Raw genomic sequence first — 14,327 nt, forward strand, 5'->3', positions numbered from 1 at the left:
CGGGCAACGACGAGGTTGTACAGCTTCTACTGGACCGCGGTGCAGATATTGACGCTAGAAATGAAGATGGAGAGACTGCACTGTTTCGGGCTTCACATTCGGGCTACGACACAACTGTCCAGCTTTTACTAGACCGCGGTGCAGATCTGCACGCTCAAGATCACGCCGCGCTATGTTCTGCTATCAGACAGGGTTGCTATACGATTGTGGAACTACTTCTCGATAGAGGCGCGGACGTGAATGCTGGGGATGGTGCTGCATTGCAAGAGGCAACAGAGGGTGAGTTTGAAGACGTCGGAATTCCAAAACTTTTGCTCGACAGAGGTGCAAATGTGAACGCTCAAGATGGTATCGCGCTGCGCTCTGCTGTAGACTTGGGTCGCAACACAATGGCAAAACTACTTCTAGACAGAGGCGCAGATGTAAATGCTCGAAATGGCGCCGCGCTGCGTTCTGCTGCAAAAAGAGGCCACTACTCGATCGCGGATTTACTCCTCGATCATGGCGCAGATGTTAATGCTGAAGATGAAGACGGACTTACCGCACTGATTATAGCTCTGGGAACAAAGACATTGGATGAGTCAGATGCCCCCGGAAGCAGGTATAGTCTCTGGGAAGACGAAACCACACGAATAGAGAAGACCATACTTGTTATGCTGCCCTACCTGACTTTAGAGCTTGCCGCACAAGAAGACCGAAAGAGGAGAAACACATTGCAATACGCGGCGCTTTATGGTTCTGAAGCCACCGTGCAGAGGTGCCTCGACCTTGGTGTTGACATTCGCGTCCGAGACCATCGTGGGATGACAGCTCTACACTGGGCTGCGTATGAAGGACATCTCGCCATTCTCAAGATGCTTGTACGCGCCGGTTCTGATATAGATGAAGTCGATGGATATGGGTGGACCGTTCTTCAACTTTTGGCCGATCTTGCACCAGGAGAAAAACGGGCAAGAAAACCGCAGAGAATTTTTGAACAAGGGCGGGCAAAGAGTTTGCAGAGAGATCCAGGGAAAGGGCGGCGAAAAGTTTCACAGAGCAAGCTAGAACGAAGGCGAGCAGAGAGTTTGCAGAGATATCTAGAACGCAGACCTGCAAAGAGTCTGCAGAGGGATCCGGGACGAAAGCGGGCAGAGATCTTCCAAAGAACTCTAGAACGCAGACGCGGAGTGAGTTCAAAGAGAGGTCAAGGACGAAGGCGGGCAATGAGTCCTTAGAAAGGCCGTGAACGCGATTGGAAAAGCAGTCGCGGAAGCAGTGGAGAAAACATCCGATACGCAGTCAAGGTTATCGGAGACATCAATGGATTTGAGGAAGAAGCATAAGACGCAAGTGCGGTTCAGCAGTTTCTGTCCACTCGTTGCGAGGGCTCGAAGACGTCCTGGGGGTGTGTTGAGATATTCGATCTTGATTCGTGATAAGGTTTGTTCGAAGACAATAGACAATCATTCCAGGATCATCCTACGTAGATGAGGGGAGAAGAAAATAATTCCAACAATTGGTCGTACGATATGCACATACACACCTTCTTGTAAGATCAGAGCGCAATTGAGAGCTTCAAGTCTGAAGAGAACGTTTCGGCAGGTGCTCTATTGAGGCACAATCACTTCAAAAATTCGTTCTTCATCTTCGCATCTCAAGGAGCGTCGCATATGCAAGAGTTTTTGAAGATAGGACACAGTTGAGAACATTTCAGACATTTCTTGGGATATATACAACAAAGAGAAGAAAAGAAGAAAGCGTGAAAGGATTCAACAACATGCCAAAAACTCCGATCTGTGCTTTTTATAAAGACTCAAAAGGAATTCAAGAACTCTTTTTACACATCGTTTATGCGGCAGCCCCCTTACCAGCCTTAGCAGCCAGCAAGTTCAGCGCCGAGCCAGCGAGCACAAACGCACACTGGTCTTTGGAAAGAGTGTGCTTGGTAGGCACTCTAATCTCCTCGCCACCCTTAGTCTTAACAACAAGCGTAACCTCACCCTGACCGCCAGAGTTCAGGACATCAAGCAAACCTTCAGTGCGGACTTCATCACAAGCAGCCATCTTGTCGTAGTCGGCTTCGTTGGCAAAAGTCAACGGCACAACACCTTGCTTCTTCAGGTTGGTCTCGTGGATACGGGCGAAAGATTTGGAAAGAATGATGCGACCGCCGAGGTAGCGGGGCTGCAGGGCGGCGTGTTCGCGGGCAGAGCCTTCGCCGTAGTTGTGTTCGGCAACGACGAGCCATTCTTTGCCTTGCTCCTTCCACTTCTTGGCGAGGGCGGGGATGCCCATGCCGTTGCTGCGGGACTCAGTGTCGTTGATGTCGTAGACGACGTTGGTCTCGCCGGTTTCGGCGTTGATGGCGCCGATCAGAGTGTTCTCGGCAATGTTGGGCAAGTGACCCTTGTACTTGAGCCAGGGGCCGGCGGCGGAGATGGTGTCGGTTGTGCATTGGCCCTTGACCTTGACGAGAACGCGGAGACCCTCGAGCTCGGTTTGAGGGAAGGGAGCGAAGGGCTCGAGGAGAGCGAGACGGGTGGAGTTGGGGTCGACCTGGACTGCGACGCTGGCATCGGGCTTACCAGGAGTGGGGAGGAACTCGGGGTTGCCTTGAGCGAAGCCAGTGCTGGGCAAGTCACGACCTTGAGGAGGGTTGAAACGGAACTCGCCACCGTTAGGAAGGGGGATAGAGTCGGTCATGGGGTTGAAGGTAGTGCTGCCACCATAAGCCATGGCAGTGACAAGCTCGGGACTGGCGAGGAAGTTCATGGTCTTAACGTTTCCATCGTTGCGACCACGGAAGTTGCGGTTGTAGGAAGTGAAGATGGCGTTCTCAGTTCCCTTCTCAACACCATCGGTACGGGTCCATTGGCCTATGCAAGGCCCGCAAGCATTAGCAAGAATGACACCACCAGCGTCGTTGAAAGTGTTGAGAGTCTCGTCACGCTCGAGAGTAGCACGGACTTGTTCACTGCCAGGAGTGATGAAGAAGTCAGCCTTGGGCTGAAGACCAGCAGCGGTGGCCTGCTTGACCAGCGACTCAGCACGGGTCATGTCCTGGTAGGAGGAATTCGTGCATGAGCCGATCAGACCGGCACCAAGAGTCTCGGGCCAGTTGTTGGCCTTGACGGTTTCGCGGAACAAAGACAGAGGAGTGGAAAGATCGGGGGTCATGGGGCCGTTGACATGGGGCTCGAGAGTGCTGAGGTCAATCTCAATGACCTTGTCGTAATGAGCACCCTCATCAGCACGGAGGAGATTGTGGGGACCAGGAGAGCTGGCGATAGTCTCGGCAGCGAGAGCGATGGGGCCACGGTGGGTTGCGTGGAGATAGGGGACGTGTGCCTTGGTGAAGGGGAAGAGGGAGGTTGTTGCGCCGATTTCAGCACCCACTAGGAATATGTTAGCAGTATACTTCGAGGTTGTTCAAAGGGTAGAAATTACTGTTGCAGACTGTGCTCATGCCGGTGGTGGCAAGAGTCTCGACACCAGGTCCGAAGTACTCGACAATGTAGCCAGTACCACCACGGACAGTGAGCTGACCGGCAAGGTTAAGGATGATGTCCTTGGGAGAGGCCCAGCCGCTGAGCTGTCCCACGAGTCTGACACCGAGAATCTTGGGAGCCTTGAGTTCCCAGGGAGCATCGACCAGAGCGTCAACAGCATCGGCACCACCAACACCAATAGCGATAGCACCAAGACCGCCAGCGTTGGGAGTGTGAGAGTCGGTTCCGAGCATCATAAGACCAGGAGCAGAGTAGTTCTCGAGGACGTTCTGGTGGATGATACCAGCACCCGGAGGCCAGAACTCGATACCGTACTTCTTTGCCGCACTCTCCAAGAAGTCAAAGACCTCCTTGTTGCCCTTGATAGACTGGGGCAAGTCGACATCTGCACCTCTTTCTCCAACAATCATGTGGTCGCAATGAATACTGGCAGGGACAGCAGTGGTGGGCAGACCACACGACATGAACTGCAGCAGGGCCATCTGGGCAGAGGCATCTTGCATGGCAACTCTGTCAGGCTTGAGCTTGAGGTTGGCCTTTCCACGAATGTCGGCGCCATTGTTTGTTCCGGTCAGAAGGGACTCCTCGGGGGACTCGAGATGTGAATAGAGGATCTTCTCGGCGAGTGTGAGGGGGCGGTCAGGCAGGATACGGCGGACTTCGTGTAGTTTTCTGAGCAGCTTAGGGTATGGCGGGGTGCGACTGGCCAGGTCTGATGCTGAGGGAGTGGTAGAGGCATCGGCTTGTGTAGCCAGATGACGGCGCGCTACTGACGGACGTCCAACAGAAGAGGCAAGTGACTGCCGACGAGTTAGTCATGGCTTGTATAGCCGCCAATTGTCGAACAAGATACACACCCTGACTGCAGGCAATCTGCTCGTGCGCAACAACTGAGCCCCCATTGTGTCTAGTGTGTATAACAAGAAGATCAACCAGAGAACACAAAGGCAAAATGACTGTACCGCTGCGAAATATTTGGGCGATTTCGGCCGCTGTCCGCCATCCATCGCCAGCCCGCTAGACTCCACATTTCTTGGCCTGGGGTCTCCGAGACCGCCGACAGCCACTCCCTAACTCTCCATTACTAAGCTTTGGACAAAGATATATATGATTACAAGTGAAATACTATCATGGCTATCTCCAATGCTTGATACCAGACATTGTAAAGAGGAAACAGTGTCAGACTCACACAACTGCCTGGCTCTGAGGGAGTGAATCCATGGCCGCCAGACTCTGCCTTGTTAGCTGATATCGAAGACATGTTGGCGATAGCGTTGGTCATCTTGCTATATGCGCTCGTCTGGAAGTCGAAAGTCGCTGAGATGATGCGAGTCTTTTTAAAAGCCCCTTGGTCTCAGGCTTTACAGACATGCCAGCGAAGGCTTCAGCAATTTCGTCCGTTTTCATATCCTCCACGTCGGTTGCATCTTTGGACATTCCGACATAGGCCATAGGAGACGTCTTTCTGCGCTTGTCATCATGGAGATACGCAGAGTTCGAACGTGCCGCCTCCGATTCACGTTTTTGTGGACCTACTAGTCTCGTAGGGTCGGAATGGGGAGTGCAGACCTTCACCAAGGCTGGTCCTCTAAGGCTGGCATAATAACGTGCCTTCATGGCCGCAACATCAGGTGCACGCAGCCGCTTCGTCTCTGCGACTCTTTTTATAAATACAGCATAGCGCGCTTTAATGCTCGGCTTGGAGGCTGACATGTTGCTCGAGTTGTGCTTCGTTGGTAGAACAGCTGTGGCTCCAAAGACTTGACTCTTGTAATGGAATATGTTTGTTGCGTGGTTGAAAGATTATCATCGTCGTACTTGCCTTCTTATGGATTGCATCCACTTATAGTGAGTCAAACATCAAGGACTAGCCTATGAACACCCTTCGAAGCGCATAACATGATAGGGTTGAGAGAATTATCGATCAAAACAGTGACGTATCGAAACTCTTCAGTAAGATGTCGAAATCCACCAAAAAAAATATAGAGACGAGCTTCTATGAATGCTCGTATAACTGTCCAAATTGAAGGGCTTATCGCTTGGAATGAGGGTTGTGTCGAAGATGTAAGGAAGAGAAGAAGGAAGTCGCGAGGAGGTTGACAAGTTGGCGGCCCGAGCTCACCTCCGCCTGTCTGGGCCCCGCTGATGTCGTTGCGTGTCGCATTGCGACAAACAGCAACCAAGTCAGCACTTACAACTCAATACAGGAGACGACACAGGCGCAAGAAGAAGCGCGTAATACATCATGACTTCTAGACTCGTTTTATGCTTGGGCGACCTATTCATCCCGGACCGCGCCAATGTAAGTCGGCACCTCTCCCAATCCACCTCCCCTAGCTAATCAGTCCACAGGACATTCCAGCAAAGGTACCATGACTCCCGCTCGACTGCTCGTTCACCCTCGATCTGGAGTCTAATGCGATTCGAACAGTTCAAGAAACTCCTCACACCGGGCAAGATTGGCCAGATTCTCTGTCTAGGCAACCTCACATCACCAAGCGTCTACACTTTCCTCCGAAACCTGGCGCCCGATCTTCAGCTCGTCAAGGGTGACTTTGACATCTCACTATCAACTCCTGCTCCTCCGAACCCCAACGCTCCATATGCTGCTCCTACCGACCAGATTCCCGTTCCTACTGCTCTCTCAAAAGTTGTCACACATGGCGGTCTGCGCATTGGCTTCACACATGGTCACACCATTGTCCCACCCGGCGACCCAGACAGCTTGTTGATAGCTGCAAGACAGATGGATGTCGACGTCTTGTGCTGGGGTGGTACTTGCAAGTTTGAGGCCTACGAGATGGAGGGCAAGTTCTTTGTCAACCCAGGCAGTGCGACCGGTGCTGTCAGTTGGTCATCAGATACCGAACTCGACTCGGAAGGCGAAGCAGTGTCAACGCCTGGCTTTGTGCTTATGGATGTGAGTCGTCACGCATCGTGGGCTAACCTAATCGACCTTTCTGATCATCCCGAGCAGGTCCAAGGAGACGTCCTCGTCCTCTACGTATACCAGCTTCGCAAGGACCAGAATGGTGTTGAGAATGTGGCCGTCGAGAAGGTCTCGTACAGGAAAAACGCCTCTTCATAGTACTCTGTCATCATTGTATCACCCCCATAACGACATCCGAATCTCTAGTAATCCCCCAACATCATAACCACATCCCATTCTTGGCCGCAGACCGGCGCGACTCCTCTGGTTGCTTATCGATAGCCAATACTGACTTGATTTCTCGGATTGACTCGGATGTGATGAGTCGAAACGATCTTACTGACAAAGGAACAGAAGCTCTTTTCTGAAACATCCATCTGATATGACAGGGTTGTTCCCCACACGGACATTTCGGTGTTTAGCACGACGATCATCTAGCATCCTTCACACGGTGACACCCCACTGACGATACGTGTACTGTACCTTGCAATTTACAGCTTCTTATCTACTTGGCTCTTTTAATATCACAAATTAAACGCCACTATGTCGCCAAACCAGGAAACCTATCGTTATGCCTTTCCAAATTCCCCTCCTCACATCAGCTACGGCATTCCCTTCGACGAGTCATGCGCCAAACACGTGAATCAGACCTTCGACGCTAAGCGTGTCTACATTATCGCGTCTGGTTCTCTATCTCGCCAGACGAACAATATCAAGAAGCTCGAAAAAGCTCTGGATAGTAAAGTCGTGGGTGTCCGACATGGCATGACCCCTCACACTCTGTGCTCTGAGGTTCTCGAAATCATCCACGACACTCGTGAAGCTAAAGCAGATTTGATCATTACCTGCGGTGCTGGGTCTTTGACAGATGCAGCCAAAATTATCGCCCTTGTACTATTTATTCCAGTCTCAAGGAATTGAAGTTGTGACTAACAATGTCATCAGGCACTGGCGAACAATATCTCTACAGTAGATGATCTGATCAAGATGCACGTAAATGGCATTACTGAAGAGCGTTCGGACCTGAAAGCTCCTACCGTCCCTATCATCAGTGTTCCAACCTCCCTCTCTGGTGGCGAATACACACGACCAGGCGGTGCCACCAACGACCGCAACCACCGCAAACAGCTCTTCCCCAGTCGAGGCCCGCTCCTCGTTATCCTTGACCCGCAGCTTACAACCACAACTCCTGACTCTATCTGGCTATCCACTGGTATCCGTTCCGTCGACCACTGTGTTGAAGCCATGTGCTCCTTGGAGGACAACCCTGGTGCCGATGAGCGCGCCACCAGAGGCCTCAAGGCATTAGTCCCTGGCTTACTACGTTGCAAAGCCAATGCAAACGATCTAGACGCTAGACTCGATTGCCAACTCGGCGTCATCGATGCCATTGGCGCCGTCTTCTTTGAAAAGGCGCCGCTGGGAGGAAGCCATGGTATTGGTCATCAACTCGGTCCTCTAGGCGTCGGCCACGGCGAAACCAGCTGCATCATGCTCCCCTCGGTTTGCAAATACAATGCCAACACCAATCCCGATCAACAAGCCAAAGTCCGCAACGTGTTCTGGTCCGACGATGTCGTCAAAAATGTCCTCCAAAACCACGGTCTATCAGAGCAAACAGCGGATTTAGGCGATTGTTTGAAAGCGATTGTCAAGGAACTTGGTCTTCCGGGATGTCTTAGGGATGTGAACGTTGGAGAGGATAAATTCGATATGCTTGCGGAGAACAGCCTTAGTGATTTTTGTTGTGCAACCAATCCTATTCCTCTCAAGGAGAAAGAGCAGGTTATTGAGATCTTGAAGATGGCGTTGTGAGAGAGGTCAAGATACTCCGAGGATGAATGAATGCCCGTTGTTGCCACAATTTGTTCGATAAAGCCAGTAGATTAGTGTGTGCGAGAAACAATCATCGAAGCCTTCTTTTCTCTTATGATTTCATACTGAGAATCCCGTAGAACTAGATGGCCTTGCTTGGAAGCAGATAGGTTCGCTCTCGCTTAATTATATTAGAAAAGATGCAAAGCAAGGAGCACGGTCACATCTGCCAATTTTCAGGCTTCCTGTATAGCGAGTCAGGACTTCGTAAATATAGATTTGGGATTTCTTGTCAAGGGACCTCACGCGATGCCTTTGGACTTTAAAGACGACAAAAGAAATGGAAGGAAGATGAACATCAATCTTCCCCTCTTTTTTTTTTCTCTCTCTCTCTCTCTCTCTCTTTCATTTTGCCAAACCACTTTTTCTGAACACCGACTCAGACTCAAGCTCAAAAATGTCTAGGTTCCTCTTTACTGAACGCATAGCCAGCATAAAGTCCTCCATCGAATCGGAAAAATGCCTAAGAATCTGTTGGCTCATCCAAGCATTACCCATGGGATTCATTTCAATCCTACTTACCCCGTTCATGATGTTTTTGCTGTTATCATTCGGGACAGAAATTAAATGGACAGATCTGTAAGATTCCTTCACTCTGATTTTACTCTCGAGCCTCTTAGCTGTCTTTGACGAGCAAGGAATAACGATCATATTGCTAAGATATGAGGAAATAGGGATTTTGTAGTCATCTTTGCAATGTGGATCATGGGATGCAGTTTCTGTATTCAGGCTGCTAAGTTTCCAAGGCCTTGGTTTAAGAATTGGGTCATGTTGGCGAATACCATATACGAAAGTGTTGTCTGCTCTGCTGCGATACTGAGATTCAACGCTCCTATCGCTAAAAGAGATGATGGTGTTTGGATCATTGGGGTCATGGCTTGCACTACGTAAGTCTTGCCCTTTTCCTGACTCTTGGGTTTTATTGTGTGCTGATCAGATGTAGGATGAGTGTCTACGTCTTGACACTGAGGAGCTACCTAGTCTGGCAGAACGGAGTGACTAGGGCGGATGAGAGAGAAAAGCTAGGCATGATTGTCTAACAGTCAAATCATAAGCAGGAGCAACAGACTGTATACCGTTGACTGCTGCGAAGAACACGTGTGGTATCAAGAAGATACATCAGAACCTAAATCATCGTTAGAGCAAAGAATGGAAGCTTTGAATCTTTGGATCCGTGCTTGAATCCTTCGAATGACTCAAGTATTGGTTTCAGGCATCTCAGAGTCTTTGTCTGACAGTGCGCGAACATTTCAATCGCCTTGTCTTCTTTCTTTCCTTCTGGTATCTCTCATATCTCTTTTTCTTCCTTCATCCGTATCATCTGGCGGAGGGAGCGAGAAGGTAGAACAAGCGGACCAAGGTTTGCAATGGAAGACGAAGAAGAGGTAGAAATGGGTCTGCGATAGATCGAAGACTTTGTTGGCTGAATAGGAAGAATCGGGTCTGCATTCTCGCTTCACTCTGCCTTTGGAATCTACTCAGACGTAGTTTTCGTCTTGCAACAAATTCTCGAGTTCTTCTCCATCTTCTCCTATGAGTGAGATTCGCTTATTCTGGCGGAGTCTGTACCAGACGACTACACTTCTGGCAAGTAAAATGTAGAACGAAGCACTGTACACACGATATCAATCTCTATGCAGCCACGTTTGAGGGAAGATGAAGGTGCTTACAAGGTCACCGGCAGGCCTATCCAAATTGCCCGAGCAACAGGCAGCCAGTCGTCCGGAGGCGAGTGAAACGGGAACAACACAGCGCGAAAGTAGAATATGAAGATCGCGACGAAAATGCTTTGGTAAATCTGCACGCACAGCATGCGTGTGGCGGCCAAGCGATGGAGGAAGTAGAAGAAGATTTGGTAGACGTACACGAGGATCATGATGAAGCAAAGGCTGATGATGAGTTGGTCCCTGTTGCAATGGTGTCAACATGAGGTATGAAGCTGGAATAGAAGGGATCACTTACTCAGCACCGTATTTGGGTGAGTCGTGACCAAATGCCCAGGCGAGCAAAGCTAAGGGGACGAAGCAGCACATGGCTGGCAGTTGGACGAGCCAGCAGATATAGAGACACCAGTGGTGCTGTAGCCAGAACATCGACTTCATCGTAGCCGCGCGGTGTTTGGGACTTGCAATGAAGTGGTGAGGATGAGATGTAGATGGTGGAAATGGAGATGCAAGAAATGTTACAGAGCTTGTGACATGGCACGCCTTATATGGGTCTGCAAGCACAGGAGTCGCATCGACTGACCTGACGGTCGTTGCTAGTTATTTGAAGGATTTCAATACCAAATATAGAGTTGACTTGTTGGTCATAGGCATCCTACCTGCTATTGAGAATCTCATCTGCCCTCGATATGCCGTCGGGGATAACGGTCTCTCTTTCTATCAGGCATAGAGGCCATACAACTCGAATGCAGCAGTGCCTCACGAAGAAATATGATGAACTTTTCCTCGGGTTCGAAGCAGAAGCTGTGTGTGAAGACTCAAAACAGAAGAGCATAAATGAGTCTGGCACCAGTCTTGGGAAACGCATAGCCTCTTGGCCAAAGATTCATGCACGGTGGCGGTTTAACCTAAGCGTCGTCTTCGACCGTAACATCGAGGGCGCAGCCGTCGATACTTTCAAGACAATTCACTTCGTACAGTGTTGTAAAAGAAAGAGCCAACGATCACGGAGGAAGGAGAAGCACTCGAACGCCAAGACTCTAGTGACGTCGCCGTTGCTGCCATTTTTGCACCTTCTTACAACCACCTCTGCCTTTTCTCGCTGCACTGGACAAAAGATCATCTGCGCCATCACGTATCGGCAACTCGGCGATTGGAGTATCAATGTTCGCTTCTTTGGATAATAAGGACTGTCCGAAACTCAAGTGGCGTCCACCTTGAGCGATACGCCCGCCTGGCTTGGCGCTAACAAACATGACTACCAACATGGAACACACGTCTGGACAGGAAATACAAATTACATCATCTGCTATTCTGCCACTCCCTGAGAATGTCGTCGCGCAAATCAAATCTTCCACTACAATCACCAGCCTTAATCAGGTAGTCCTTGGCTTACTCGAAAACTCCTTGGATGCACAGGCCACAAAAATCGACATCGTTATCGACTATGGTCGAGGCGGTTGTACAGTCGAAGACAATGGCATTGGTATCTTACCCTCGGAATATCGCGCCACCGGTGGACTCGGTCGCTTGTATCACACATCCAAACAAAGAGCGCAAGCGAATATTCATGGAGGTCAAGGAACATTTCTGGCCTCGGTCGGAGCCCTCTCGCTTCTCACTATTACATCCCGGCATGCCCAACACTACTCTCATAACACCCTGATCTTGCATCGATCAAAAGTCATATCCAGGTTGACTCCTACACTGCCTCAGCACGAAATTCGTAGTAACACTGGCTATGGCACGCGCGTGTCTGTCAGAGACCTTTTCGGCAACATGCCTGTGAGAGTCAAGCAGCGAGCAATCGTTGCAGAAGAAGGACTTGAAGCAGAGAGACAGTGGCAAGCTCTAAAGATTGGAGTAGTGGGCTTGCTTCTACCATGGAACCATCGCGTTGCCGTCAAAGTCACAGACTCAGAGAATCCGGCAAGGACTTTTTCTCTCAATAATGGAGCACAATTTATACCAAATGCTCTTAGTGAGAGAAATCTGAACACTTTGAACAAAAAAGTATCAGGTTTTGACCAAGGTACTGTCTTGAGTATTTTGTCTCAATCGGGTATCATATCGACCGATTCCAAGGGTAGCTGGATACCCGTATCTGCATCAACTTCCTCTGTTACCGTCAAAGGTCTCATCTCACTTGAGCCAGCACCTAGTAGGATCGCTCAATTCATGTCCATCGGTATCATCCCTTGCTTGGATGAAACCAGGCATAACGAGCTTTATGAGACCATTAATCGACTTTTTAGTCAGTCCATTTTTGGCCACATAGACGAAGGCTCTGAGCTTGATGAAGCAGAGATGAAACGTCGACAGCACGACCGCCGATACAAGAACGATGGTATCACAAACAAGCAACTTCAAGGAGGCAGAAAGGGAGTAGATCGTTGGCCAAGGTTCTACTTTCGTATAGATCTGAAATCCGACGAGAGTCCACGACATGTGGATGACCTCAGCGAAATGCGGCTCAGAAGCATCGTCAATGTTCTTAAAAGCTTGACCTTACATTGGTTGGAAATCAACAACTTCCAGCCAAAGAAGCTACGACGCAAACGAAAGCAGACTACAGACGATAGTGGCCTGGCAAGTCTTACGACCTGCGAAGGTCCATCGCCAATCCTCAATAGCCAGACCACAACCGCTTCCCTGCAGCCTGCAAGCGGTGGCAGACCTCGCGCCGCGAGTCCCAGTGACATCCCGAGTACAGATCTACGGAGCTCTAAGAGGCTACGATCCACAAGCATAACGAATGCTACAAGACCAACGATGCCCTTTACAGACTGGAGCCGAATCAAGAGTGCTCGACCACAAATGTACGACAGCATATGGAATTGCAAGGCACGAACATCTACGCGGCCCACCTCAAGCGGTTCGATCGAACAGGCGACAAGCCCAATGTCAAAAACGCCTGCTGGGATCAACGTTGAAGCTGTTGACACCAATCAGTTTGGACTCCTACATATCAACTCGCATGAGACGACAGCGATGCAAACACCAGATCATGTTGAGGATACTCCTCACTTAGACCAATCTGGAGAGACTTACATCGACTGGATCGATCCGAAAACAAATCAGAAGCATCGCATCAATGCGCGTACGGGCATAGTGATGCCAGACGAAGTGTATCGACCAACTTCCAGCCACGCAACCACAAGTAGATCTGCTGCTGCTGCTAATGCACGCTTGTCATCCTTTGGTAGACCTCTTGTCTTGGAGCGAAGAAAAAGCGGTTTACCGTCCACACTTGATGCAGCTTCGAATGCCGCAACCTCCTCTCCCTGGCTTGAAGGATTCTTGCAAACTTGGAAGAACCCAGTCTTCGAGACCCAAGCTGAACAACCAATACCGAAGATCAGTCTTGGTGGGCTCGAACAGGAAGGGGTCCGATCGCATGACTGCCATGGGCGGCATGCCGTGGCTGACTCATTTCCGTTTGCTGGATCAAGTGATGTTAGTAGACTGTCAAAATCCGCATTGTCGTATGCACAAATCATCTCGCAAGTTGACAACAAGTTCATTTTGATGAAAATTCCGAGTCTGGCAAAGTCCAAGTCACAAGAGCTTAATCATGCCAGGCAACTGCTGGTATTGGTGGACCAACACGCGGCATCCGAACGTTGTATCCTTGAAGCACTGCTCAAAGAACTGTGCAGACCGGCTCCAGAACTCGCCCTAGTCAAATCAAATCTTGGCTTCACATCAAGTATCATCACAAATCCAGTCAACAAGCCACTAAGCTTTCAAATACCAACACAAGAAGAAGCTATGTTCAGAACTCATGCGAAACACTTTGCAAACTGGGGCATCCTCTACGACATCATCTCACACAAACCACAACCTCCGCGCCTAAACATCTTGACTTTACCACCAGGAATATCCGAACGCTGCAGAACCGAACCAAGACTACTCATCGAACTCCTCCGCGGCGAGATATACACACTTGTCGAGAGCAGTAACACTCGCACCCGCACCCTCGACCCTGCAAATGCAGACACGAATCACACATGGTTGCAACGCATAGGTTCCTGTCCCAAAGGCCTCCTTCGACTTCTAAACTCTCGCGCCTGTAGAAGCGCAATCATGTTCAACGATGTGTTGACTCTGCAGCAATGTCAGAGACTTATCGAGGAAGTCGCAACATGTGCATTTCCGTTCATGTGTGCGCATGGGAGGAATAGTATGGTTCCGTTGGTGTATCTTGACGATGGTGAGAGCGACACGCAAGAGAGTCTTGGTGGGTTTGATGGGAAGGGAGAAGAGCAAAAGGAAAAGGAAGGGTTTGGGAGTGCTTATAGGAAATGGAGGAAAAAGGCTGCATGATACCAAGCAATACACTTAATCACAAATCATCAAGGGAACTTT

At 49.9% G+C, this 14,327-nt stretch overlaps 6 protein-coding genes across 6 annotated transcripts; 4 read left to right on the plus strand and 2 right to left on the minus strand.

Moving 5' to 3' along the window:
• Window positions 1-164: 164 nt before the first annotated feature.
• M437DRAFT_9348 (ankyrin) lies at window positions 165-521 on the plus strand (the record flags this gene model as incomplete). The annotated part of the gene is made up of 1 exon (XM_041029081.1): window positions 165-521. A coding segment is annotated over one exon (357 nt), but the record flags the coding sequence as incomplete, so codon positions are not given.
• A 1,309-nt stretch (window positions 522-1,830) lies between these two features.
• On the minus strand, window positions 1,831-4,393 carry M437DRAFT_55355 (putative aconitate hydratase 2; the record flags this gene model as incomplete). Its single annotated transcript, XM_041022854.1, has 3 exons — window positions 1,831-3,377; window positions 3,430-4,291; window positions 4,349-4,393. The coding sequence occupies 3 exons, from the start codon at window positions 4,391-4,393 to the stop codon at window positions 1,831-1,833; spliced, it is 2,454 nt and encodes an 817-aa protein (XP_040876919.1).
• A 1,343-nt stretch (window positions 4,394-5,736) lies between these two features.
• On the plus strand, window positions 5,737-6,579 carry M437DRAFT_87086 (uncharacterized protein; the record flags this gene model as incomplete). Its single annotated transcript, XM_041028582.1, has 4 exons — window positions 5,737-5,793; window positions 5,844-5,858; window positions 5,923-6,411; window positions 6,469-6,579. 4 exons carry the CDS (start codon window positions 5,737-5,739, stop codon window positions 6,577-6,579), a joined length of 672 nt encoding a protein of 223 aa, XP_040876920.1.
• Window positions 6,580-6,963: 384 nt separating this feature from the next.
• M437DRAFT_55537 (Dehydroquinate synthase-like protein) lies at window positions 6,964-8,235 on the plus strand (the record flags this gene model as incomplete). Its single annotated transcript, XM_041022893.1, has 2 exons — window positions 6,964-7,311; window positions 7,366-8,235. 2 exons carry the CDS (start codon window positions 6,964-6,966, stop codon window positions 8,233-8,235), a joined length of 1,218 nt encoding a protein of 405 aa, XP_040876921.1.
• A 1,726-nt stretch (window positions 8,236-9,961) lies between these two features.
• Window positions 9,962-10,388, minus strand: M437DRAFT_55678 (uncharacterized protein; the record flags this gene model as incomplete). Its single annotated transcript, XM_041022915.1, has 2 exons — window positions 9,962-10,202; window positions 10,258-10,388. 2 exons carry the CDS (start codon window positions 10,386-10,388, stop codon window positions 9,962-9,964), a joined length of 372 nt encoding a protein of 123 aa, XP_040876922.1.
• Window positions 10,389-11,267: 879 nt separating this feature from the next.
• M437DRAFT_13925 (uncharacterized protein) lies at window positions 11,268-14,273 on the plus strand (the record flags this gene model as incomplete). Its single annotated transcript, XM_041018737.1, has 2 exons — window positions 11,268-13,150; window positions 13,193-14,273. Coding segments are annotated over 2 exons (2,964 nt in total), but the record flags the coding sequence as incomplete, so codon positions are not given.
• Between the last annotated feature and the right edge of the window lie 54 nt (window positions 14,274-14,327).

This window comes from Aureobasidium melanogenum, assembly GCF_000721775.1.
Source record: "Aureobasidium melanogenum CBS 110374 unplaced genomic scaffold scaffold_22, whole genome shotgun sequence".
NCBI classification, from domain to species: Eukaryota; Fungi; Ascomycota; class Dothideomycetes; order Dothideales; family Saccotheciaceae; genus Aureobasidium; species Aureobasidium melanogenum.